The following is a 27012-nucleotide window of genomic DNA, read 5'->3' as shown; positions in this document are numbered from 1 at the left end:
ATTTTGTTTTAACAAAAGTGATTTATTTGACTCCACATCATCATTTAATTATATTATTGATTGGCCTTTAAAAAGTCTGGATTTACTTTTGGTACAGTGCACCTTTACATAATAAATAAATTCCTTAGTAAGTAGTCCATTAAAAATCTTCTCCTTCTCCTCCTTCTTCTCCTCCTCCACTGACATGCTATTAAGGTAATATTTAGGTTGTGACTATTGCATATGTTGGATTTTTTTTTTAGCATATATTAGTTCTCCATTAAGCTATTAGTAGCATTATCAATGTTATAACTTACTGCAGGGAAGAAACTGAAAGCAAATGTGACTCTGAAGGAGAGGAAGATGAGGAAGATATGGAACCCTGCCTAACAGGAACCAAAGTAAAAGTAAAATATGGACGGGGGAAAACGCAGAAAATCTATGAAGCCAGTATTAAAAGCACTGAAATTGATGATGGAGAAGTTTTATATTTGGTACATTACTATGGTTGGAATGTGAGGTAAGCAAGAAATGTATTTTCTTTCTATTGAAATTTCTTTTCAGTGATTCAAAAAGTTCAAATTAATGTTGTGAAGAGCCATTGCAAATGGCATATGTGTATTTACAAAGCACACCTTGTACCCTAATTTTCCAAGATTTCCAACATTCCCACTGTTTTACTAGCTGTGCCAATACTCCCAGCCAAAGGTTGCCTAGATCATACCTATAGTTGAACAAGTTGCATGTATTACTCATTTGCAGTGAGGAAGAATGTACAGCATGGAGAGCTGTGAGGTGATTCAGTAAGAGGGTGTTAGACGAAAGCCCCGAGTACCACCTTTGGGGGCAGCCATAGCCCAGGATTCTCTGAGAACATCCTGCAGATATGGGCGAAGAACCAGGCCCATAGCTCCCAACAGTACAAATGGGTTTGTTTGTTTGTTTATTACATTTATTGGAAATCAAAACTATATCATGCATTGTAGTAATTCTAAATTGATTACTTTAGAAAAGTGTTAGGAAGGACTTAGATTTGAACTTCTATTAGGTGATTTGGGGGAGGGTTTAAGGAAATGGGGCTTTCCTCTAGATTAGAAGTTGTCAAGACATAGGGTTAATTCTGTGATTGGTCATCTTAATAAATTTTATCCATAAGGAGGGAAGACTAAACCATTGTTAATGCTGTAGGTTGGTAAAGAGGCTGTAGTCAGTCAGGAAAAAAGGATGTTTGGTCATTTTTGTGGCTTGGACAATGTTCACGTTTTTCTGTGTTTACATACCCGTAGGGGGGTGGTTTTGTTTTTGTCTTGATTCATCACAGTCATGTTGCAAGACTTGTCTGATGTTGATGTTCTGTGAAATTGTTCATGTTCAACAGGAGAACAATACAACCTAGCTGTGATGCCAGATCACCTCTGTAGCAACACCAAGGCCCACCTGATTGTACCAGGCTAGTTTTCTTTCTCCTTTAGAAAGGCTTGTGTGTTTAATATCTCTGCTTGGTCTGTATTTGTTTGGAACCAGAGTGCTCCAAGGTTTCCCTGCATACTCACAATGTACTCTGTTATACCTCAATTCCCTCATCTCTGAATTGGGGAAGATAAAATACCTACTTTGTAGAGATGTTGTGAGAAATCTTGGTTAATACCTGTATTAAAATACAAAATGCTTACAATAATGCTTGGCACTTAGCAAGTGCACAAGTAAATGTTAACTTTTTTTTTTTTTTTTTTAGTGAGTTAGGTTTCTTTCATCTCACATCATTTTAAATAAGTTTGGGTTTATCAATATAAAATATTAAAGTATGGGTGTATTGCATATAAACCTTTTTTTTTTTTTTCTCAAACCAGCTGTGTCTTTCACATTTTTACTAACATTAGAAACAAACCTAGTCTACCTCACTGTAGTATGTACTTGTTGAGTTCATGGGGAAAGCCTACATTTACCAACTTTGAGTCACTATCTTTGCAGTGATGGCATATTGAAGTCTTCTTTTTTCCTCAGATTCTATTCAGTTAAGTAATCCACTCTTGTTTATTGTCTTTGTGTGTCTGTTCTTCTGTTCTGCTTTCTAGAATTTCCCCTTGCTATCATCTCTCTCAATTGTTTAATGTTTTACTGTATGACCATTCTCACAGAAATTTTATTATATGCTGACATTCTTCCTAACTAGTTAAGTCCCTAAATACTTACTTAACTGATTACTCACAAGGTTCATGGTTTTTCACTGCCCCTTCATACTCCTAAAAGCTGGTATAATTCTAGTGTGCTCATTGACATAGAGCCACTGTAGTTCTTAGAGAATCTGGTTGGGTTTCTAAAATAGGGTGGCATGTGAAACTATGAGGGAAATACTAGTCTTAGTTGAGAAACTCTTGGACCACCTTTGGTTGGCATTATTACTGCTGGAAGTGCCTACGTGGCATACGATGGTGACCAGGACCTGCTGTCTTCCAGGTCAGGCCTGTGCTTGCTGGTTGTCTCATATGTCCTCTGGAATTTTAGAGTTGGGCAGAGTTACTTACTTTTTCTTTGTTAGCCCATAACCAGACACATACCCTCTTAGTGTATTTACCAGACTATACTTGGTTTTAGTATTTATCTGTCTTTCAAACCAGACTGCGAGTTGCATGAGAGCAAGGGCCTTCCTGTTTTTCTCTATTATTCTCTACACTAGAAGCCCATTGCATGAAAATTCATGCCCTGGAGTAAGGGGGTAGGGATCCTCAGCCCGGCCTGCCCCCTCTCACAGTCTGGGAGCCCTCAGGGGCGGGAGGCAACACGGTGATCAGGGGAAGGTGACACCCCCATCATACCTCTGCTGCTGCCACTGTCAGCAGCATAAGCCTCGGCCCTGGTTACCTGAGCCCTGAGCGGCTGGGCAGCCACCATCCGAGGCTTGACTGCACCTTGGGCCGGCCCTGGGCAGCTGGGGGCTGAGGGAACTGGGCGCCGCTATCTTGTGGCTGTAGGCACCGCCATATTTGAGGGTGTGGCAGTCAATTAGCATATTTCGTCCTTATTGGCTATGGGCACCACCATCTTTGTGAGGGTGTGATAGTCAATTAGTATATTCCCTCTTTATTAGATAGGATATCTCCTCATACATACTACCTGGCATACTAAGTAGGTCCTCAGTAAATGTCCAAATAAATGAATACTTCTAAGTAAGGTGACAATGTATAGATACTTAGCCTGGTAAAATGAAGATATTTGGTTGATTCAGGAGAGATCATTTTCAAACCATAATATAGGTAATCATGAAACTAGAACTTGTGGATATTAGAATCATGTCCTTGCTTTGTATGGTAACTGGGTTGCAAAATGAGGGTATGGTTTCTGTTAACATGACGCAGTTCAAAGCAAGGATTGCCTGTAGTTTTTTGTCAGTGTTCAGATTTTGGATTGTGATAAGAGTTCTATAAATATATATATATTTACATAATGTAAGAACTGTTATTTAATTCTAGAAAGTTTAATTTTTATTTTGCCCCTGATTAGTAACATGGGCCAACTATATTGAAATGAAAAAGTGTTGCCAATATTTTGGAAAAGGTACAGAAGAAATGAGGAGTTTTCAACTTGAACTAAAGAGAATAAACTTATATAAAGGAAATATCTCTAAAAATTTTCAGTCTTGGAGGTGATATAGTTCAGAATAAAATTTTATTAGACATACTAGAGGCTGAAGAGAGTTCTGTGAGGAAAAGAGAATTGAAAAGGACTTCATAAATGAATCTGGAACTGATCATATTACAAGTTTGAATTTACCTGACTTATCTTTAAATTATTTGGTCAATAAAATGAATTCCAGTGCATTAAGTTCAGGTCTGTGGGAGCTGTGGAAAACAAAGCAGTTCAAACAATCTTGAATCTATTTAGAGTTTGCTTACCCAGCTCTCTTGCCTTGCCCTATTAGTGGCAGGTATACAAAGCACTTAGTACTGTAGCTGGCATATGTTACCAACAAACCAGCCCCTATGCCCTTCACATTTCTGCCAACACTAGAAACAAACTCTTCAGTTTATCCCACTGTTGCTTTTATTTGATGAATATATTTCAAATAAGTTATTATGAATTTTTAAAATATATTCTTTATTTTAAGGTATGATGAATGGGTGAAGGCTGACAGGATAATCTGGCCTTTGGACAAAGGTGGACCAAAGAAAAAACAGAAGAAAAAAGCTAAAGTAAGTTCATAGTTTATATCCTTTATGATAGGCACAGGAATTACTCATATTATGTGTTTATAAATTTGTTTTCCCACTGTAATAATCATATTGATTCTTTTAAGGTAATTGATTTTCTCTCTTACAACCCAGAAGCTAAAAATGTAAACACATTAACATATTGTTTCAGGAAAGGAGAAAAACCAGAGACTCCTAGGACATAGGCATTAAACTCAAATGCCTATATCTGCTATCTTGAAAAGGGATAAAGTAGGACTGGTAGTGACCAATAGCAGGACATGTTCCTCATCTAGAGAGGGTGGAACTAACCCCTTTGCAATGCGATCCAGTCAGGGTTGCCAGATTTTAGGATTTTCAACAACAGTACTTTTTAAAATGTAAAATCTGATTTATTTTTTTTTTTTTAAATCTTTACTCCAGGATATATTTTATTGATTTTTTAGAGAGAGAGAGGAAGAGGGAGAAAGAAACATGGATGTGAGAGAGAAACATTGATCAGTTGCCTCCTGAACACACCCTGACTGGGGATCGAACCCGCAGCCTAGGTATGTACCCTGACCAGGAATCAAACTTACAATATTTTTGGTATACAGGACAACACTCCAACCAACTGAGCCACCCGCACAGGTTGAAATCAATTTTTAAATTTTGGAAGCTAATACTAAGTTTTAAAACATATACTTGTTGGTCAGCTGTATCCTCATCCACACCCTGAATTTTCAACCTTTGCTGTAGAGATTCATCTAATGTTTGCCTGTTTTATGGTAGATGTCTTTTTTTTTTTTTTCTCAGCGAATAGCAAGAAAGAAGGAAGGGAGGTTGCTGAGTAGTTGTATAGCTTTCTAATGCACCAACTCTGACCTTCACAATATAATTGCAGTGTTAGATATTATTGACCATCATATTCATATAATTATAAAATATGTTAGAACAGTTTGTCCTTAATTATTTGATAAGCACAGATTAGGAAATTAACATATAAAATATCTGAACTTTTTGAGTTTTATTTTCCTTGCAGAAGTAGAATGTTCATTTTTCATAAGGAATGGGCTCTTCTCATACTTTTTGTTGTTGTTATCCAGAATAAAGAAGACAGTGAAAAAGATGAAAAGAGGGATGAGGAGAGACACAAGTCAAAACGGGGACGACCTCCTTTAAAATCTACCCTTTCATCAAACATGCCATATGGTTTGTCTAAGACTCCAAACAGTGAAGGAAAATCAGGTACAAGAATTGCGCGCAGCAATATGGCAGACAGCTCACCTTTGTCAAATGGAATGGAAGGTGCTCAGTTTTGAGGAGTACTGATTTTTAAGAAAAATAATATAAATTCAAAAATGTCGGTTGTATGAGAGTCGTAGAAGGTCATCTAAGTTTCTAATCTCATATGCAATTTAAACTAAAATTTGATTTGAAGACAATATTTATTTTATTATATCATGGTTACTTAAAACCTAGTGATAGTTTAATTTAGGCATACCTTTTCTTGTCAATATCTTAGAAATACTCTTTTAATAGAGGATATGTTGACAAGATGTACATCCTGCTGTGTGCTGCACTGTCCTTCAAAGCTTGCACCATGTTTCCTGTAATTCAGTGCTGTCCCCTAGGATCTTTCAGCAAAGCTGAGACTATGTTGTTCAAAGAGCACACCTAAAGTGGTATAGACATGTTTTGTGATGAGTGTAGGTGAACATATTTTATTCTGCTTTTACCTTTTTCCCCACTTTTCTATCTTTATGTTTTTCTATATAACTTAAGAAACATTAAATAGTTGCCTTATATATAAAAATGTCCCTGCCTTCAAGGAAAAAGCTATTTTGAACCTGCAGTTTTGCTGTTAGCCTGTAGGATGCTTGTGTGCCAATTAGGAAAGGGCATTCTTCCTCCTCTGTACTGCCATCTGCTGGAAGGTTGCCATATTACACAAATGCAACGTCCACAGAGTGAAAGATCTCAGGTGGCATGCCCTGTGCAGTGTGTAACCTATAAAACTGTATAGTAGTCTTGCTAAACTACTTAAAAAAGGGGTGTTTTTTTTTTTAATTAATTCTCACCCAGGATATTTTCTCTGTTGGTTTTAGAGAGTGGAAAGGAGGAAGGGAGAGGTAGAGAGAGAGAGAGAAACATCAATGTGAGAGACACATTGATTGGTTGCCTCTTGCACATGCCCCTGACTGGGGTTGGGGATTGAATCTGCAACCCAGGTATGTGCGCATGACTAGGAATCCAACCTGCAACCCTTCATAATGTGGCCGATGCACTAACCAAGAAGCCACACCGTGAGTCTATAATGTATAATATATTTTAACATGAGAACAAATGAATTCTAAATTCTGTATATGGTAAAACCACAAAATAAAACTAGATATCTTTTTATTTACAACATACATTTAAATTTGCCTTTTTGATCTTTACAATATAAACACCATGTGGACAGAATTTTTATATTTTACAGCTCCTATACCAGTGGTCGGCAAACTCATTAGTCAACAGAGCGGCAAACTGCGGCTTGCGAGCCGCATGTGGCTCGTGAGCCGCGGTTTGTCAACCACTGTCCTACAAAGTCTTAAAACTACTTTAAAAATTATCTGACTTAGAATGATTTCTTTGTCTCTTAATCAAAATAGTACTTAAGTTTTGAGAATTCACATTGCTCATTTTGTATATCTTTCTTTCCAGAATTATTTTTAGTAGAATGTCTGATTCCTAAGGCCATAAAATGGCCATCACATTTATTAATCACTACCTACACTAGATCTCAGATCAAACCACTTTATCACTTCATATCTCAGTGTTAGTTCTTTGAATTTTCTAAGGAGTATCATAGCCTAAGCATGATACTAGTACAAATTGCAAAATAGCTCTTTTACAGAATTAAGATAGTAATGTTTTCTATGTAATGTATTTTTACATGGAGTTTAACTTGAAACCCTCCTCCACACACATTTTTGGCACAAGTGTATGATTTATTTTATATCAGAAATTTCTGTAGGAAGGTATTCAGAGGTACATGATTAAGGTGTGTGGTTTTTTTTTCCCCCTTTGGCAGAATTTTTATTACAAAACTAGAAGCCCGGTGCACGAAATTCGTGCACGGGGGGGGGGGGGGGGTGTCCCTCAGCCCAGCCTTCATGCTCTCCAATCTGGGACATCCCTCTCACAATCCAGGACTGCTGGTTCCCAACTGCTCGCCTGCCTGCATCCTGATTGCCCCTAACCGCTTCTGCCTGCCAGCCTGATCATCCCCTAACCACTCCCCTGCCAGCCTAATTGCCCCTAACTGCCCTCCCCTGCAGGCCTGGTCGCCCCTAACTGCCCTCCCCTACTGGCCTGGTCACCCCTAACTGCCCTCCCCTGCAGGCCTGGTCACCCCTAACTGTCCTCTCCTGCAGGCCTGGTCTCCCCCAACTGCTCTCCCCTGAAAGCCTGGGTCCCCCCTAACTGCCCTTCCCTGCAGGCCCGGTCACTCCCAACTTCCCTCCTCTGCCTGGCCTGGTCACCCCTAACTGCCCTCCTCTGCTGACCTAATCTCCCACAACTGCCCTCCCTTGCAGGCCTGGTCCCTCCCAACTGCCCTCCCCTGCTGGCCATCTTGTGGCGGCCATCTTGTGTCCACATGGGGGCAGGATCCTTGACTACATGGGGGCAGCCATCTTGTGTGTTGAAGTGATGATCAATTTGCATATTACTCTTTTATTAGATAGGATTACATTAGTAATTAAAATAGAAACTTTTCTAATATTTCCTCTTGCAGACTCTTGTTCATCTGATAGTGAAACAGAAGACCTTTTAGAAAAGAATTTGATGAATGAAGAACTTTCTCCTGATATTAAAGAAGAACTAGAAAAAAATGAAAATTTAAATGATGATAAACTAGATGAAGAAAATCCAAAGATTGCTGCACATGTATTAAAGGAAAACGATAGGACTCAAATGCAGCCTTTTGAGACTTTGAAATTAGATATTGGAGAGAATGAACAAATAGTACAGATTTTTGGAAATAAAGTGGAACAAACAGAAGAAGTTAAGAAAGAGGCAGAAAAGTCCCCTAAAGGAAAAGGAAGACGAAGCAAGACAAAAGATCTTTCTTTAGAAATTATAAAGATTTCATCATTTAGTCAAGATGAAGCAGGAAATGAACCTCATATAGAAACTCACAGTCTAGAATTTCCTTCACTAGACAGTAAAAACTTTTCTTCTGCTACTGAAGATGAAATTGACCAATGTGCAAAAGAAAAAAAGTTGAAACGGAAAATACTGGGACATTCATCACCAGAGAAAAAAACAAGAATTGAGAACGGAATAGAAATGACAAATAGCATATCTCAAGAAAGGACCAGTGATAGTGTTGCATCTGAGGGAATGAAAAACTTAAATTTTGAACAACACTTTGAAATAGAAAATGAAGGAATGCCGTCATTGATAGCAGAGTCAAACCAAGGCATTCAGGAATTGACTAGTGAGAAATTTGATGGTCCAGCTGAAGAAACTGTAAATACTCCACTGAAAGAAGAAGAGGATACAATGCCTCTGATTGGGCCCGAAACCTTGGTTTGCCATGAAGTCGATTTGGATGATCTGGATGAAAAGGACAAGACCAGTATTGAGGATGTAGTAGTTGAAAGCTCTGAGTCTAACTCTCTGGTTTCTATTCCATCCGCCCTACCTCCTGTAGTACAGCATAACTTTTCAGTAGCTTCACCACTTACTCTCAGTCAAGATGAGTCTCGAAGTATAAAAAGTGAGAGTGACATAACCATAGAAGTGGATAGTATTGCTGAAGAATCCCAAGAAGCCCTCTGTGAGAGGGAATCGGCAAATGGATTTGAAGACGGCATCGCCTCTGGTACCTGTAGTATAATTGTTCAAGAAAGAGAGAGCAGAGAGAAGGGTAAGGACTTTACAGGGAGAAAATCAGCCTTTATATTAAAACCAAGTATTAGTAAATTAAGAGTTTAGGAACTCTGGATCTGTAAAATATGTTCGTTCCTCCCTCCCTCCCTTCCTTTCCTTTCTTCTGTCCTTCCTTACTCTCTCCATTCCCTTTCCCCCCACCCTTTTTATAAATGTATGAAATTTTATACATGTTGTTATTTTTAACTAATATATAAAATTAAATATATTATTATTTTTAACTAATATATAAAATAAATATATATTAGTTAACTAATATATATATACATATGTGTGTGTGTGTATATATATGTATGTGTGTGTGTGTGTGTGTGTGTATATATATATAAATAAATTCATTTGTACAAGTGAATAAATATACTTGCTATTGACTTTTCAAGATGTCTCTCCCTTTTTTTCAGGTCAGAAAAGACCAAGTGAGGGAAATAGCGGATTACTAGCAAAAAAGCAAAAACGTACCCCAAAGCGAACGAGTGCTGTAGCCAAAAATGAAAAGAATGGAACAGGTTGGTGTTTTTCAATGCTGGCTTGTACAGTATTAATATTTTCAGCAGTTCGTTGGCTTGATCATTTGTGTCAATTTAAAAATAAATTTGGTTTATTGTATTCTAAAATAGCAATTTTCCCATTAATTTTTAATCTGAGGTGCTTGTCAATTTTATTTAGAACTAAAATTGCTGTGATAATTTATTATGCCTACTTGTATTTTTTATGTAAAGCAGTTTAATATTAGAGGAACATATTTGGGAAACTTGAATAAAAGAAAAACATTTGCTGTAGTGGTACAAGCAGATTAAGTTTACATTTCTGAATGGGATGTTTTTTTTATATCTAGAAAAGCTAATTGCTAAATGGTTTGGCAATTTTAAAACAGGAAATAAAAAAAACAAAATTAGTTCATATGAATAGATAACATGAAAAACAGACTTCTGTACAATAAGGAATAAAATTAAGTCATAGAATATAGTAGAAATAAACATGGTTGATTTTGACAAATTAAAGTTTTACCTTCAAAACCTGCCTTCATACAAGTCTGAAAGGGATACTCTAGGTCCGTGGTCGGCAAACTGCGGCTCGCAAGCCACATGCGGCTCTTTGGCCCCTTGAGTGTGGCTCTTCCACAAAATACCACAGCCTGGGCAAGTCTATTTTGAAGAAGTGGCGTTAGAAGAAGTTTAAGTTTAAAAAATTTGGCTCTCAAAAGAAATTTCAATCGTTGTACTGTTGATATGTGGCTCTGTTTACTAATGAGTTTGCCGACCACTGCTCTAGGTTATACTAGATACATGTGCCAAAGAAAGAGCATATAATTTATATAAGGCATTTCAGGTGCTCAGTAGCCTTTATGTGGCTGGACAATACAGGACTAGAGTATAGAGAAAGAGAGATAGGAAATGAGACTAGAAAGGTAGCAGGAATTACAAAGGGAAAATTAGCAACTTTATAGTGGATAAGACTGGTGGGCACCACCTTAGTTAGATGATCAAAGTGAGCACCACCAACAATGGGACAAATTGAAACTATGTACCATCTGACACAATGCAGTAAGAAGAACATAGCAGCACATCTGTGATTTTCTCTCAAAGATGCATAACCTGAATGTAATCATGAGAAACGATCAACAAATTCAAACTGCAGGATATTCTATAAAATAACTTCTAAAATTGTCAAGGTCATGAAAATCAAAGAAGAATTGTTGCAGATTGAAGGAGACTTATGAGATGTGACAGCTAAATGCAATATGTGATTCTCACCTGGACCCTATTGCTATAAAAGGACATGACTGGGTCAAGTAGAGAAACTTGTATGGACCGGAGGATTAGACGATAGCAATATATTTGTGTTAATTTCCTGATTTTGATGGTTGAATTATGGTTCCATAGGAGTGTGGTGGTTTTCAAAACATCCACAAATTTGTTGATACTCTTCTCTTCAAGAGACAAAGCTAATTCTCTCCCCTAGAGTGTGGGCTGAATTTAGTGACTCACTTCTAACAAAGTGGAAGTGATAGACTACAGCTCTGGAGAATAAGTCATAAAAAGCACCACAAATTCCTCCTTGTTCTCCCTTGGATCACTTTCTCTGGGAGAAGTTAGCTGTCACACTGTGAGGATACTCAAATAGTCCACCTATGAAGAGGCCCAGGTTGTAAGGAACTGAACATATCCTGCCAACAGCAAGCAAGAAACTGAGGCCTTCTGACAACAGCCACTACATGAATCACCTGGAAAGCATATCCTCGAGCTCCAGTCAAGTCTTCAAGCACCACAGTCTCAGCTAAAAGCTTGACTGCAACCTTATCAGATCTCCTGGTCCAGACCACACAGCCAAGCTGCTCCCAGAGTCTGACCCTCAAGATACCTCGTGAGATACTAAACATTTGTTTAACCTAAGATTTAATCTAAGATTTGGTGTAATTTTTCCATGCATATACATAGGGAAATGTTCTTGTTTTTAAAGAAATAAGCACTAAAATACTCAAGTATGGTAGGGCAATTAATTTTTAAATGGGTCAGAAAAACATTTTTTTGGCAGCTGTCCTTATAACTTTTTTGTAAGGTTGAAAATGGTATCAAAATAAAAAGTTAAAAAGATTGAAAAGGAGGAAAGGAGATGGGTGAGTTTTACTTTTTGGAAAGAATCTTTGGCTTAACTAAGGCAGTGAAGGAAGGAAACAGAATCACTAGAACTCAGTTATTCGTTATGAGGAATTAGTTAACACATTGAACACAGGAATATCACCAGGTTGTTGGAAGAGTAATTTAGGGATTGTTGAGTTAGAGGTACCCAGTATTAGGAAAATTGGGGCCTTGAGCTTAGAAGAAAGTCTGTTTTTAGAAGATAGTTGTCAAAGGAGTGCAAGCCAGTGAGATTGCTATGGGAGAATAAAATGAGAAAAAGTACAGCATAGGAAATGTAGTCATTAATATTGTGGTACCTGTGTGGTGCCAGGTGGGTACTGTAAATATCAGGGGGACACTTTGTAATGTATATGATTGTCTAACCATTATGCTGTACACTTGAAACTGATACAAAGTAATATTGAATGTAAACTGTGATTGAAAAAAAAGAAGAAAAAGGACCAAGAGTATAATTATGTAGGATATCTCTTTATATGGGACAGCCAGGAAGAGTGGAGTAGAAACTAATCAAAGATAAATGAAAATCAGTAAACTAGTGGGTTTGAATAAGAAAGGCGTTCCAAATGCTGTAGAATATTCAATAAGCTTAAAATATATAGTCATTGAATCTGGCCATCATAAGTGTTTGGGACTCTAATAATAGCACAGTGATGTGATCAGAAGGTGTGTAAATCAAGGTAACAGAGAATTTCTTTGAAGAAATTTGACCTTAAAGAGAAGGAAAGAAGTGCTGACGAAAGGGAAAGGTTTTTCTCTCCCCTCCCTCTCTAAGGGTAGGAAACATCTAAGCATGTTAGTAGACAGAAAAATTGAAGTTAAATGAAGATTGTGAATTGACATTGGGAATTTCAGAGGAGCTGGAAGTAGATGGTTTTAACCCTTTGCACTCGCTTGCTTTTTTCTCGATTCCTTTATTCTAATGCTAACCGTGTCGTCACACTTGACATCCGAGTGCAACTTAAGAGTACAGCTAAAGAGATTAGTTTGCCCAGAAACGGTTTCCTTGTTTTGAGGCCAACAAATGGGCAGCAAGGACAGATACAGGTAGGGGAGGGGCTGGGAAATTGCCTTTTCAGTTGAAAGCAAGGTTTGCTTTTGAGAGAGAATAGGGTAGAAGTAGGGTATAGAGCTTAGAAACATAAAATTGAGAGGCAATTCTAATTTGTTATTAAGTGAAAACCAAAAGCATCTCTAATACAGATTAGGTGAGGAGGGATGTAGAGTTTTAAATAAATATCTGCTCACATTTTATTATACATATGTTAAAGATAAAGACTGTGTGTACATCAGGATCTTTCTTGCCCTACAGGTTTGGCTAGAGCGTCAGCCTGTGGACTGAAGGGTCCCAGGTTCGATTCCAGTCAAGGGCACATGCTTGGGTTGCAGGCTCGATCCCCAGTAGGGGGCGTGTAGGAGGCAGCCGATCAATGATTCTCTCTCATCATTGATGTTTTTTTCTCTCTCTCCCTCTCCCTCCCTAAAATAAGTTTTTAAAAATATATGTTTTTTAAAAAAGATCTTTCTTTGTGCTTTTTTATATATATAGTTTCAGTAGGTCCTTTTTATTGATTTTAGAAAGGGAGAGAGAGAAATATCAATGATGAGAGAGAATCATTGATTGGCTGCCTCCTGCATGACCCCTACTGGGGGGTTGAGCCTGCAATCCAGGCAGGTGCCCTTGACTAGAATCAAACCCGGGACCCTTCAATCCGCAGGCCAACGCTCTATCCACTGAGCCAAACTAGATCTCTAGTTCATTCTTGTTCAACAACTTTAGCAAAGTATTCAATAGTATATTATTTTTAACCATTTTCCTATAGGTAGGCATTTAGATTTTCCTTTTTCTTTCTGTTAAAAACTTTGCACATTGTGCACTTATTTCTGTAGGATACCAAAAAGTGTAATTGCTGGTTCTGTTGTATATTGATATTGGAGATTTATATATTTTCTAATCTGAGTCAATTTTTTGTTGTTATTATAGGACAAAGTAGTGATAGTGAAGATCTTCCTGTCCTAGACAATTCAAGTAAATGTACCCCAGTAAAGCATCTTGGTGTATCTAAGCCACAGAAGCTTGCACGATCTCCTGCAAGAATATCCCCTCACATCAAAGATGGAGAAAAAGATAAACACAGAGAAAAACATCTGAATTCATCCCCTAGGACATATAAGTGGAGCTTTCAACTCAGTAAGAAGCTTATAAAAAACTTGAATGTATATTGTAAAGTGGTATATACCTTGAAATGTCAAAATGAGGGATAAATGATGAGCAAATTCATTTATTTCGGTTTCCAAATACTGTCTTATCAGTAATCATCATTTGTTATCTTAAATACAAATCCATGTCATTTCATAATACTAACTTGTTAAATCTTCACTGGAGGAAAATCTCCAGTTAGGAAATAAGACATGTCTGATTTATATGAATTGATGAAATAATCACCCTTTCTAGTTTGGAAATAACTAGTAAATGATAAAGCCATCAACATAAAGAAGCTATTTGGGTAAATAACTACAATTATAGATCAGCTGTGTGTTGATGTTTTCTTACCTTTTTTTATCATTTAAAATACTAAGTAATGTTTAGTATAGAAATATTGGGCTACATAAAGAAATCTTATTCCTGAAATTAATTAATGTCATCCCTGTTTATAGAGACTTACTAGCATAATATAAGTTTTAATAAACTAAAGCTTTTGATGATTTATAAGTTGGACTTCTGATAGAATTGCCATATTTTTCCTGAAAAAATTATTTTTAAATTCTAATTAACTTTTTTCCCTCTTAGATGAATTAGATAATATGAACAGTACAGAGAGAATCTCTTTTCTCCAAGAAAAACTACAGGAAATCAGAAAATATTACATGTCTTTAAAGTCTGAAGTTGCAACCATCGACAGGAGGAGAAAAAGATTAAAAAAGAAAGACAGAGAAGGTAATTTAATTATAATTTTTCTTTCCTCTACTTTTTAATATATAGCCTATCATCTTAGAAGATACAGGTTTGTCACTCCTTGAATATAGTATACATTTATTAATTGTTGTTTTTAGATTCTTAGTATTTTCTCCTTTGTTGCTGTTGAAATGAGTCAACAACTGAATTAATCAGAATGAGACTCTTGAAAGAGACCATGAACTGTTTTACAAAATGTGTGATTTTACTAAATGTGATGGGTTCTCAAGAGTTGACTTGCTTGGAATTCACTTTTTGCTCAACATTTTACTGGCTGCCTGTTAATAGGTACTGTATTTGTTATTATGAGGTTCACCAGATTGTTGGGATCATAAGTCATTTCCTAAGCAACTACCATCTATATAAATATATATATATAAATATATATATATATATATATATGTGCCTAAGCGACCATCGCAACCAAACGGATAACCGAACAGGCTGCGTGGGGCGACCAGGGCGACCAAGCCGGCAGGGGGGTCAGCGAGGGGCGACTAAACAACCAAGCAGCAGGCTGTGTGCGGCAACCAGGCCGGCAGGGGGGTCAGTGAGGGGCGACCAAACGACTGAGCAGCAGGCTACGTGAGGCAACCAGGCTGGCAGGGGGGTCAGTGAGGGGTGACCAGGTCAGCAGAGGGGGACAGTGAGGGGTGACCAGGTCGGCAGAGAGGGGCAGTGAGGGGTGACCAGGTCGGCAGAGGGGGGCAGTTAGGGGTAACCAGGCCGGCAGGGGGGGGCAGTTAAGGGTAACCAGGCCGGCGGGGGCGGGGGGGGGGGCAGTTGGAGGTTACTAGGCTGGTGGGGGGGCAGTTAGGGGTGATCAGGCAGGCAGGTGAGCAGTTAGGAGCCAGTGGTCCGGGATTGTGAGAGGTATGTCCAAATGCTGGTTTAGGCCCAAACCCCAGGATCGGGCCTAAACCGGCAGTTGGACATCCCCCAAAGAGTTCTGGATTGGAGAGGGTGCAGGCTGGGCTGAGGGGACCCCCTCCCCCAACCCCTGTGCATGAATTTTGTGCACTGGGCCTCTAGTATAAGATAATTCAGGTGAACAACATTAACCCTTTGCACTCGCTTGCTTTTCTCTCGATTCCTTTATTCTAATGCTAACTGTGTCGAGTCACACTCGACATCCGAGTGCAAAAGGTTAATGCATACATACCATGTGCCAGGCTTTCTTCTAGGTAGTGGAAGTACGGAGATGAATGAGATCCAGACTTTGATCTAAAAGATATTAATGTCTAGTGCAGTGATAGCAAACCTATGACACACGTGTCAGCACTGACACGCGTAGCCATTTCTGATGACACGCGGCCACTGAGGCGGCCGCACGCCGAGGATGAAACATTTGCGAAATAATGTTTTCTCCTCAAAGTGACACACTACCCGAGTTATGCTCAGTTTTTTGGCGAAGTTTGACATACCAAGCTCAAAAGGTTGCCCATCACTGGTCTAGTGGGATAGTGTATGATGAGGGACCCAAGAGTGATAACAAGTACATGAGTTGGTAGAAGGAGAAATTACTTTAGAGTAGTCATGGGGAGAGAATAGTGTCTGACCTAGACCTTAAAAATATGTAGGATTGCCCTGGCCCAGTGGCTTAGTTGGTTGGAGCGTTATTTCATATACCAAAAAGGTTGAAGGGTACATACCTACGTTGCCAGCTTGGTCCTGGTTGGGATGCATATACTGAAGGCAACTGGTCAATGTTTCTTTTATCTCACTCTCTTTCACCTTCCTCCCTACCTCCTTCCCTTTTCCTCTTCCCATTTCTCTCTCTTTCTCTCCCTGTCTCTCCCTTTCTCCCTCTCTGAAATTAATTTTTAAAAGCCAACAAAACATATCCTCAGGTGAGGATTTTTTTTTTAAAGTATAGGATTGCACTAGCCAGTTTGGCTCAGTGGATAGAGCGTTGGCCTGTGAACTGAAGGGTTCCAGGTTCGATTCCAGTCAAGGGCACACACCCGGGTTGCGGGCTTGATCCCCAGTTGAGGGCGTGCAGGAGGCAGCTGATCGGTGATTCTCTCTCATCATTGATGTTTCTATCTCTCCCTTTCCTTTCCTCCGTGAAATCAATAAAGAAATATATATTTTTAAAATTTTTAATAAAAAGTATAGGATTAATTTCTAATTAAATATTGACATGTTCATATCTACTCTATCCCAAATCCCAACTAAAATAACAGCAAAGAAAATCAAAAGCCTTATACCCACAAGGACAAGAGAATGGCACAGCAGAGTGTGACTGATAAGAAATGTCTACAGCCTATCTTTTGGAAGCTGAGGAGCAGATAAACTACTTAACTGTCCTAGCAGATAAGGGAATGCTAAAACCTAAGCTTGTTTATTCTTGCAGTAGGACAAAACAAGACAGTTCATACCACAGCACCCCAGAAAAGCTATAAAGGCAGGGATATGGGGTGAGGCTGAAAAATGGAGTTTGGTTGAAAATGGAAGGAAAAATTAGATCCTTTTGTCTGACCCTGTGCAGCACACTACCTTTTCCCACAGCACTGTCAGAAAATAAGGTGGGTGAAGCGGCTCAATAAGCTTGTATACTCAGGGATATCAGTCATTGGTGAAGGTGAGAGCGAAGTGCCAAACCAAAAATACGATCATGAGTAAAAGTTTGCAGAACTGAATGGTGAGACTCCTATCCTTTTTCCAACCCGAGATCTTAGCCTATTGGCTCCCTGAGAGCCATCAACCAAGTGTATGCTCATTTCTGGGACAAGATGGAAGGAAACCTCTGGAGAAACTGGACGACTCAAGAGAAATGGTCTAACATAGATACCAACATTTGGAGGTTCCTGAATCAAAAAGCAAGATCCTTGCCAATAATTACACGTGCAGTGCCCACCACTGAAAAGTCCTACCTACTTATGCATGCACAGCTTCTGGTTAGCTTTTTAATGTCCCTCTCTCAAATATGGAAGCCATAATATCAGATAGGAAAGCCTCTACATACATGAAGACAGAAGCCAAAGTAGAAAAGGAGGGGAAAAGGGAACTTGGAAAAAAATAGACAATGTACCACATAAAGACACCAAACTATAAATAATATACAGAGATATAGGAAAGATATGGCAGTCTCAAAAGAAGAATACAATTTTAATAAAATTCAGAGAACAAGATGAATCTGTTAAAATTAAAAATAAGAGAGCAGAGCCCAGCTAGCATGGCTCAGTGGTTGAGTGTCGACCTATGAACCTGGAGGTCCTGGTTTGAGTCCTGGTAAGGCACATGCCCAGGTTGCAAGCTTGCTCCCCAGTGTGGGGTGTGCAGGAGGCAGCCAATCAATGATTCTCTCTCATCATTGATGTTTCTATCTATCTCCCTCTCCTTTTCTCTCTGAAATGAATAAAAATATTTTTTAAAATATGATAGCAGGAATTTGTAAAAAGATGTAATAGAATGGATAGATAGCAAAGCTAAAAACTCCCAGTAGAAGGTCAAAAAGACAATAGGAGAGAATCAGAAGTATTCTGAATCATAGGATTTCTAGAAAAAGTACTGAATAAACATAGGATGAAGTCGTCATCAAAGCAGTATTATAAGAAAGATTTCCAGAACTGAAGGATATGAGATAGATGATTGACAGGACTCACTGTGACCTCTGTGAAGAATAGGAGAGAAAAATTACACCAAAGCACGTTATGAAATTTCAGAACCTTATGGATAAAGAGAAGATTCCAAAAGTTTACCATATAAAGGCACATACAAAAAAAAAAATGGGTCTCAGAATGGCATGAGGTTTCTCATGTCACATTTCTTAATGGTAGCACTGGAAACTAGAAGCCAAGCTAAGAAGACAGCGTGAGATCCAGCAAACATGGAATTCCACATAGAGAAACAGTAAGGAAAATCTCAGGATGATGAAGGAAAGCACTAGGCTGACCATTGCATAGCAGCCCTAGAAAGCAACTACTCCAGGAGCACGATGGGACAGGAGAGGCGGGTTCTCGGAGGGCTGTTTCTTTAAAAAATAAATAAAAGGTAAATTACCTGCACTGAGAGGATTTCGTTGCCTATGGCAGAGAGTTAAAGGATGAATTACTGACAGAATGACTTGTGTCATATGTGGTCATGAATCGTTCTATTCCCGGTGCAACTGCAACAGTTTTTAATTCCTGGAAATATGATGGAGCAAATGGAAAGGGATATGGTTGAGATAAAAGGGAAATGATTTCCATGTTTGTCTTTAAGTACTGTAAATAGCAAGAAGTCTTAACAAAATTTTTAAACACAAAAAGGAAAGGGCAAGTTAAATTGAAATTTCTTCAGAGAACCCTCAACACTTTTGAGTTTCCTAAAGGTGATAAAAGTTTCAGACAATTGCAAAGATTCTCCTTCCCTGTTCTGTTCTCTTAGTTTTTTGTAGTTGAAGTGAGACTTCTATCATACATGTTAAAATTTGTAGTAATGAGTTAATGTTATATTGGTAGTACACACACTCTGAGAGACATACTTAAACAACAATTGAAACATTGAAAAACTAGCACACGAATGCATGCGCCAGAAGGTCGCTGCCGCCCTCCTGTAGCTCCCCCTGCCTCCCCCTCATAACTTGCTGCCCTGCCCCCTCCTGCAGATCCGTGATCAGGTCATTACGCTGTTGGTCATTAAGCCTCAGGGTGTAACAGATAATTAGCATATTCCTCTCTTATTATATAGGATGTTCAATAAAGTAGGAACAATTGACCCAACTGGCATGGCTCAATGGTTGAGCATGAACCTATGAACCAGGAGGTTTACGATTTGATTCCCTGTCGGGGCGCATGCCCAGGTTTCGGGTTCGATCCCTAGTAGAGGGCGTACAGGAGGCAGGGTGAATTCCTCCTAGGGACCTTTAAGTGGAAGTTTAAGAGTTTCAGGCCCTCGATGGGCAGCTCAGTTGGTTAGAGCATCATCCAGATTTGCCAAGGTTTCGGGTTCTATTTCAGGTCAGGGCACATATAAGAAGCAACCAATGAGTGCATAAAAAAAGTGGAAAAACAAATCAATGTTTCTTTTTCTCTTTCCCCCTCTCTCTCTCTCTCTCTCTCTAAAAATCAATAAATAAAGAAACGAGGGCCTGGGATTCTTAGGCTTTAAAATAAAAGAGATCCCTAACCAGTTTGGCTCAGTGGATAGAGCGTTGGCCTGGGGACTGAAGGGTCCCAGGTTCGATTCCAGTCAAGGGATGTTCCTTGGTTGCAGGCACATCCCCAATAGGGGGTGTGCAGGAGGCAGCTGATAGATGTTTCTCTCTCATCGATGTTTCTAACTCTATCCCTCTCCCTTCCTCTCAATAAGAGAGTTTATGTCTTTTTAATATTTAAAAATTTATGTTGCTTTTTTTTTTTTTAATCTGAATTACTTTACTGACCAGAGACTGATTCTACTCATATGAGCCAAAAAGTTTACTCATTTGAGCTGACAGTTTATTCCTACATGCAGCATCTAAGAAGACTACAACTGAAGAGAATAATGTTAATTCCTAACTTGCCAGTGACTGGGCATCTTTGCATGATAGTTTTTGAGTCTAATATAGTTGTTTTAATTCCACAGTGTCTCACGCAGGAGCCTCCATGTCATCTGCTTCATCAGACACTGGAATGAGTCCCTCATCATCATCTCCCCCACAAAATGTACTTGCTGTAGAATGCAGGTGATACTCGTTTTCTCTGCCTTCCCAGCAGTTTGCTGCCATGGACATAAATCCCAAAACTCTGAAATACAACCACAGAAAGCACTCAACTGGCTTGACATTGCTAAGTATATCCTGTCGACCCTTCCAGGCTGGATGGTATCTATTCCCTTCTTATCTTTTTTCTGTTGCAAAAAATAAGCTGATTAATAACTGAAATTTAGGAAGCCTGATGTATTTGTCATAATTTTTCTTCCTTTTTTTTTCCATTTTTTGTGAAGATAGAAAAAGGGCACTTAGCAAATATGAATTTGTATAATAAAGCTTTCAGGTGTTATAGAAATCATAGACAGGCAAGTGCACATGATAAACATCAAAACATTATCCAGCTGAATAGTTACTGCTGCACTTTCACTAAGGTGGACTGAACACTTGGTGAGTAGGGGGTTTATGTTGTGTGTTTTTGTTTTTTATTGTCGTTGTTGTTGTTCTTTTTTATTTTTGTGGAAGCACTTGCTATGTAGAACTGCCAAAGTATATGTTCAGCAGTGTGCCCAGGTTTAAAGTGTAAATGGGACAAAATAAATTGTGAAAGGAAGTGTAGTTGACTGAAAACTACAGTTGTAATAAGTCTTCCACTTTTTATAGTATTTTTGAGCACACAATTATGCAAATATTTTAATGTTTATTAATGTTTACAGTGGAATTGTGAATAAGTTTTCAGTGGACTATCTTATCCCTTGACAAAAATATTTTGTCTTTTTTCTATGTAATTTCAGAGTTTTTATTTTGTTACAAAAAGACAAAAATGAAATATATAACAACAATGAAGTTATTTAACAAGATTTCTAAAGCTGAAATTTTTGTGTAAAATAAGGTATTATCTTGCAACTTGTTAAATATATTTATTCAGACATTGGATGTTGTATTTTTATGTATTTTTTAAAATATTAATAAAATTGAAAAAAAGAAAATTCTAGGTTAATTCACTCTTTGGATGACAATAGCTCTCAGCTGTCCCTCTTACAGGATGCTGCACCAGCAGCTCTGCTTGTATTGAAGGGAATCTGTCTCAGTCCTTCAAACAGTATGATCTATGAATGGGCATCTGGATCATTAAATACATCCTCTTTTAGACACTTTGGCAGTCCTAGTATTTAAACTGTTTTGAGGATCAAATTTTTGGTTGCCCTTAAGATACTTTGTCACAGTTTTTATGTTTGCTATACTGCCGAATGAATTTATATCTCCCAAAGTTGAGATGCAACAACCAAGTAAAGCAATTATGTATGCTATGTCTGTGAATTGTTCCACAGACTGATACATTTTGTAAATAATTCTTCCAAAATCGTGTATTTAAAGCAGTTTTGCCATATACATTATGTAAAAACGTGATTTTTTAAAATCAGTTTTTAAATTCATGTTTGTACATTGAAAGGGTTTGTTTTTTTTAACTTCCTTTCTGTGTTTAATATGCTGTAGAGTAATAACCTAGATGCTCTAGACTGTATATCAGGATCTGATTTACACCAACCAAGTCAGAGCCAAACACTAGTGATGGCATAGCATTACTAAAATCATTGTTTCTTAATTTCATTTTACCGCATTGTGAACTTGTGATTCAGATTCCTTCCATTTTCACAGAGAATTAAAAACAAAAAAGTACTCTTGTAAAATGCACTTCTCTGTCTTTTCTTTGCAAAGCAGAAGTATTTCAATGTAAAATAAAAATAGAGCTCAGTGGGCAATATTAATAAAGGCCATGTTTTAAACATAGGCTTTATATATTTAATTTTCATTGAAGTGATTGTTGTTTTCCTAAGTGCCAGTAACTTACAGTTGGAAAGTCAGACTTCAGAAAACGAAGCATATTCAATATATTCTTCAGTTTTCACAATAAAAATTTTCTAATACTTAATTATAAAATTGAAAAATGTGTGTCATTCAAATCCAGTTGGAAGTAGGAGGCAACCTTAGATTCAGACATTAGAAATTTTAACGATTTCCTTGAATACCAATTCAGTAAATCTGAGATAACTAGTTATCAGCTTGGATATTGTCCCTTCTAATTGATATAAATCTGATAATGAAGTATTGTGACCTTGTTACAGAGAGCAAAGTTATATATTCACTAGAGGCCCGGTGCACGAAATTCGTGCACAGGAGCAGGGGTCCCTTAGCCCGGCCTGTACCCTCCAATCCGGGATCCCTCTTGCAATCCGGGACTACTGGCTCCTAACCGCTCGCCTGCCTCCCTGCCTGATCGCCCCTAACCTCCTCTGCCTGCCAGCCTGATTGCCCCTGACTGCCCTCCCCTGCAGGCATCATCGCCCCTGACTGCTCTCTCCTGCCGGACTCATTGCCCCTAATTGCTCTCCCCTGCCGGCCTGATAGCTCCTAACCACCTCTGCCTTGGCCCCCGCCACGGTGGCTTTGTCCAGAAGAACGTCCGGAAGATGTCCGGTCTAATTAGCATATCACCCTTTTATTAATATAGATTGGGTATATGGACATGGTTAAAATTCTTTTATTTGGGCCTAGAAAGTCTTATGAAACTAAGTGAATATTGACTAGGTATTAAAATTAAAGATAAGATAGTAAGTGAATATTGGTTAGGTAATAAATTCAAATATTGGGCATATTTTGAGTTTAGCTTAAACTTTGAGTAAACAGTCTTGCTTGTGACTAAAAAAGTAAAATTATAGGTACTCTCAGGAGCATGCCCACATCATTCCCTGTCCCTGTCCCTGTCCCTTTCCCTTCCCCACCAGGGCACTTTACCATTACCTTCCTCACTCCCAAGCTCTGAGGGCCCTTCCTTTACCTCTATAACTTGTTCTTAAGCTCATTTCTTACACAAATTGCTTCTTCCTCTGTGACATTATAAATATATGTTCTCTTATTTTTTAAAAAAAGTAAAAGTATAAAGACACTCTAATATCTAAAATGGAAGGTGTGCCCAGCTGGTGTGGCTCAGTGGTTGAACATTGACCCATGAACCAGGAGGTCAATTCCTGGTCAGGGCACATGCCCAAGTTGTGGGCTTAATCTCTAGTAGGGCCTGTACAGGAGGTAGCTGGCTGATGTTTCTCTTTCATCGATGTTTCTATCTCTTTTCCGCTCTAAAAATCAATAAAAACTTTTTAAAATATAAATAAATAAAATGGAAGGTGCTATCTATTAAAATCAAGTACTTTGAGGATTATGGAGATTTCTATTTTAGTATTCCTTTGTGTACTTTTATGGTTGGTTGTTTTGTAGAATTTCTACTTTTCCGATCCTTCACTAAGGAATATGTTTGTACATATGTTAGCACATACATACTATGTCTTCTATGAAATTTCTTTAAATCATTGAAATCTACATGAATTAAGCTATTTGCTTATATACCTTTCTTATAAGTCCTGTAATTTACCATAGCTAGAAACATTGTGAAAGTACACAAAGTATATTACCAGAATTCATAATCAACAATTTATTATCTTCAATGTGCCAGGTATTGTGCTAAGGCCCAGGAATCACAATAGTGAACAAGACAGAAAAAAGTCCCTGTATTTTCGTGGAATGTATAATCCAGTGAAGTAGATGTTAAACCCTTAATCTATGTAATTCTTACTGCAGGTGTGATAAGCATATGAAGTTTCGGCATGCCATGAGGTAGTGATACAGAGCCCAAGTTTGAAGGCAAAGATGGTCTGGGAAGGCTTTGCAGAGAAAGCAAAAGCCCAGTCACAATTATGAATTGGCTAGGCAAATGGGAGGAGACAATAGAGAGTAAAGTGGTCCAAGCACAGGAAGGAGACAAAATTGGTAGAATAAGTCAGGACAAGAATAGACCTGAGTCCAGGAGCCAGAACTATACAGGCATTGCCCAAACTTGCCCTTGCCCACCTCTGTGTTTTGCTCCTTATGTTCCCCCCATAATTCTGATACTTAGTTGTCCAGAGCTATCTCAGCAGCTACTTTTTCCATGAAGTTTTGCTGACTTCTCATTATCACCAGAATATCTCCTTCTATTGGGCTCTGATAACATTTTCAATTTGTATTATTTTCCTTGACAACTTATCTTGTATTATGCTTGCTTATGCACGTGTCTTATTATCCTACTAGAGGCCCGGTGCATGAAATTTGTGTACGGGGCGGGTCTCCCAGCCTGGCCTGCACCCTCTCGTACGCCCCGCTCCTGGCCACTTGGTGCCTGCATATGCAAATTAATCTGCCATCTTTGTTGGGTTAATTTGCATACTCCTGATTGGCTGGTGGGTGTCACGAAGTTATGGTCAATTAGCATGTTACTCTTTTATTAGTGTAGACTAGATGTTTAGTTTCTTATGTCCTCCTTAGTTACAGTTGTATCTCACACAGTGCCTGGTCCAGCATCTAACACATAGTAAAAATGTCAAAAACCTGTTTACCACCCTAGCCAGTTTTGCTAAGTGGTTAGAGTGTCAGCCTGAACACTGAAGAACTCAGTTTTGAGTCTGGTCAAGGGCACATACCTCAGTTGCAGGCTCGATCCCTGGCCCCCTGGCCCATACAGGAGGCAATCAATTGATGTGTCTCACATTGATGTTTCTGTCTCTCCCCTCTCTTCCACTCTCTAAAAATCAATGGGAAAAAATATCCTCTCGTGAGGATTTTAAAAAATACACACACCAAAAAACACACACTGTTTACTTAAAGTGAGAAAAGTTACTTTTGAATTGTTAGTTTCTTTTTTTTTTTTTTTACTAATGATCTTTATTTAATAGTTCTTTTCACCAAGATTTGAATATACACTTCACCAAAGAAGACGTAATGATGGCAAATAAGCACTTATAGTGTTCATCAAGAGAATGAGAAAACAAGCCATAAACCAGAAAAAAATATTTGTAGAAGATCTAATAATTATTTTTTAGTCTGTTTGGGCTGCTCTAACAAAAATACTATAAACTGGGGGGCTTATAAACAAACATTTTTCATCGTTCTGCAGGGTGGGAGGTCAGATCAAGGTGCCAGCATGGTCAGGTCAGGGCCTTCTGAGGGAGAAGGGGCTAGGGAGCTCTGCGGGGCTCTCTTCAAAGGGCACTAATCTCAATCATGAGGGCTCCACCCTCATGATGTAATCATCTCTAAGAAGCCCCACCTCCTAATACCATCATTAGGGATTAAGATTTCAACATAGGAATTGGGGGTGTGAGGGGACAAACATTCAGACCATAGCATACTATTACCCAAAATATACAAAAAAAAAAAAATCAAAATGCAACAATAAGGAATAATACAATTTAAAAATGGGCCAAAGACAGACACTTCACCACCAAGAAGATAGATGGCAAGTAAGTATGTGAAAAGATGGTCTACATCATATGTCATCAGGAAATTGCAGATTAAAGCATACCACTACATACCTATTAGAATGCAAAGATTCAAAACACTAACAATACCAAGTGCTGGTGAGAATGTGGAAGAACGGCAACTCATTTACTGCTAGTGGAATGCAAAAATGGCACAACCTATTCGAAAGACAGTTTGGCTGTATTTTTTTTACAAAACTAAACATACTCTTAGCATATGATCCAGCAATCATGATCCTTTGTGTGTGTGTGTGTGTGTGTGTGTGTGTGTAAATGAGTTGAAGACGTGTCTACACAAAAACCTACACACAGATGTTTACAGCAGCTTAATTCATAGTTACTAAAACTTCGAAGCAACCAAGATGTCCCTTCAGTAAGTGGATGAAAAAACTGGTACATCCAGACAACAGGATATTACCACTAAGAGAAACTATCAAGTCAAGAGAAGACATGGAAGGACTTAAATGCATATTACTAAGTGAAAGAAGCCAATCTGAAAAGACTACATACAACATTCTGGCAAAGGCAAAATAATGGAGACAGTACAAAGGTCAGGGGTTGGGAGAGGGAGAGATTGTATAGATGTAGCAGAGTAAAACTGCTCTGCATGATGTTATTCTGATGGATATATGTAATTATATGTCAAAATCTACATATATAAAAGGCTAATATGCAAAGTGTGTCCTCGGGAGTTTGATCACTCACTGTGACATGCACTGGCCATCAGGGGATGGCATGAACAAAGGAAGGTCCCAGCCAGCAGCCATAAGGAAGGCTCCGGCCGGCAGCCGGAAGGCCCTGGCTGGCAGCCTGAAGGCCCCGATTGGCCTTGATGGCTGGCCAGGCCTAGGGACCCAACCTGTGCACAAATTTTGTGCACTGGGCCTCTAGTCATTATATATTGCATAACATCAAGTGAACCCTAATGGTCCTAGACGGTTTGGCTCAGTGGATAGAGTGTTGGCCTGCAGACCAAAGGGTCCCAGGTTCAATTCTGGTCAAGGGCATGTATCTTGATTGCAGGCTCCTCCTGACTTGGGCCCTGGTCCTGGTCGGGACTCCTTCAGGAGGCAACCAATTGATGTGGTTCTCTTATATCGATGTTTCTGTCTTTCCCTCTCTCTTCTACTCTCCCTAAAAATCGATGGAAAAATACCCTTGGGTGAAGATTTTTTTTAAAAAGTGAACCCTAATGTATATTATAGACTTTGGGTGATAATGATGTGTCAGTGCAGGCTCATTGATTACAAGAAATGTGCCACTCTGGGATCCTGGTAGTAAGGGAGGGTGTGTGTGTGGGATCAGTATATGAGGGCCCTCCATACTTTCTACTGCACCTAAAACTTCTCTAAAGAATAAGCTCTTC

At 38.6% G+C, this 27012-nt stretch overlaps 1 protein-coding gene across 5 annotated transcripts in view; it reads left to right on the top strand.

The window, feature by feature from the left end:
* The window catches only part of ARID4A (AT-rich interaction domain 4A), a 66286-nt gene extending 44090 nt beyond the window's left edge, over positions 1-22196 (top strand). For 2 of the 5 annotated variants that reach the window (XM_054716025.1, XM_054716024.1), the window contains 8 exons: positions 302-499; positions 4085-4169; positions 5252-5393; positions 7927-9063; positions 9488-9592; positions 13710-13916; positions 14517-14663; positions 20232-22195. In XM_054716025.1, coding sequence (XP_054572000.1) covers positions 302-499; positions 4085-4169; positions 5252-5393; positions 7927-9063; positions 9488-9592; positions 13710-13916; positions 14517-14663; positions 20232-20335 — 2125 coding nt within the window. In that variant the 3' untranslated portion in view covers positions 20336-22195. Of the gene's footprint in view, positions 1-301; positions 500-4084; positions 4170-5251; positions 5454-7926; positions 9064-9487; positions 9593-13709; positions 13917-14516; positions 14664-20231 lie in introns of all 5 variants that reach the window. The other 3 variants (XM_054716027.1, XM_054716023.1, XM_054716026.1) reach the window with 3 other exon arrangements.
* Positions 22197-27012: the final 4816 nt, after the last annotated feature.

The sequence above is a fragment of the Eptesicus fuscus genome, chromosome 5 (genome assembly GCF_027574615.1).
Source record: "Eptesicus fuscus isolate TK198812 chromosome 5, DD_ASM_mEF_20220401, whole genome shotgun sequence".
Taxonomy (NCBI): domain Eukaryota; kingdom Metazoa; phylum Chordata; class Mammalia; order Chiroptera; family Vespertilionidae; genus Eptesicus; species Eptesicus fuscus.
This window is presented reverse-complemented; position numbering and strand designations above follow the sequence as displayed.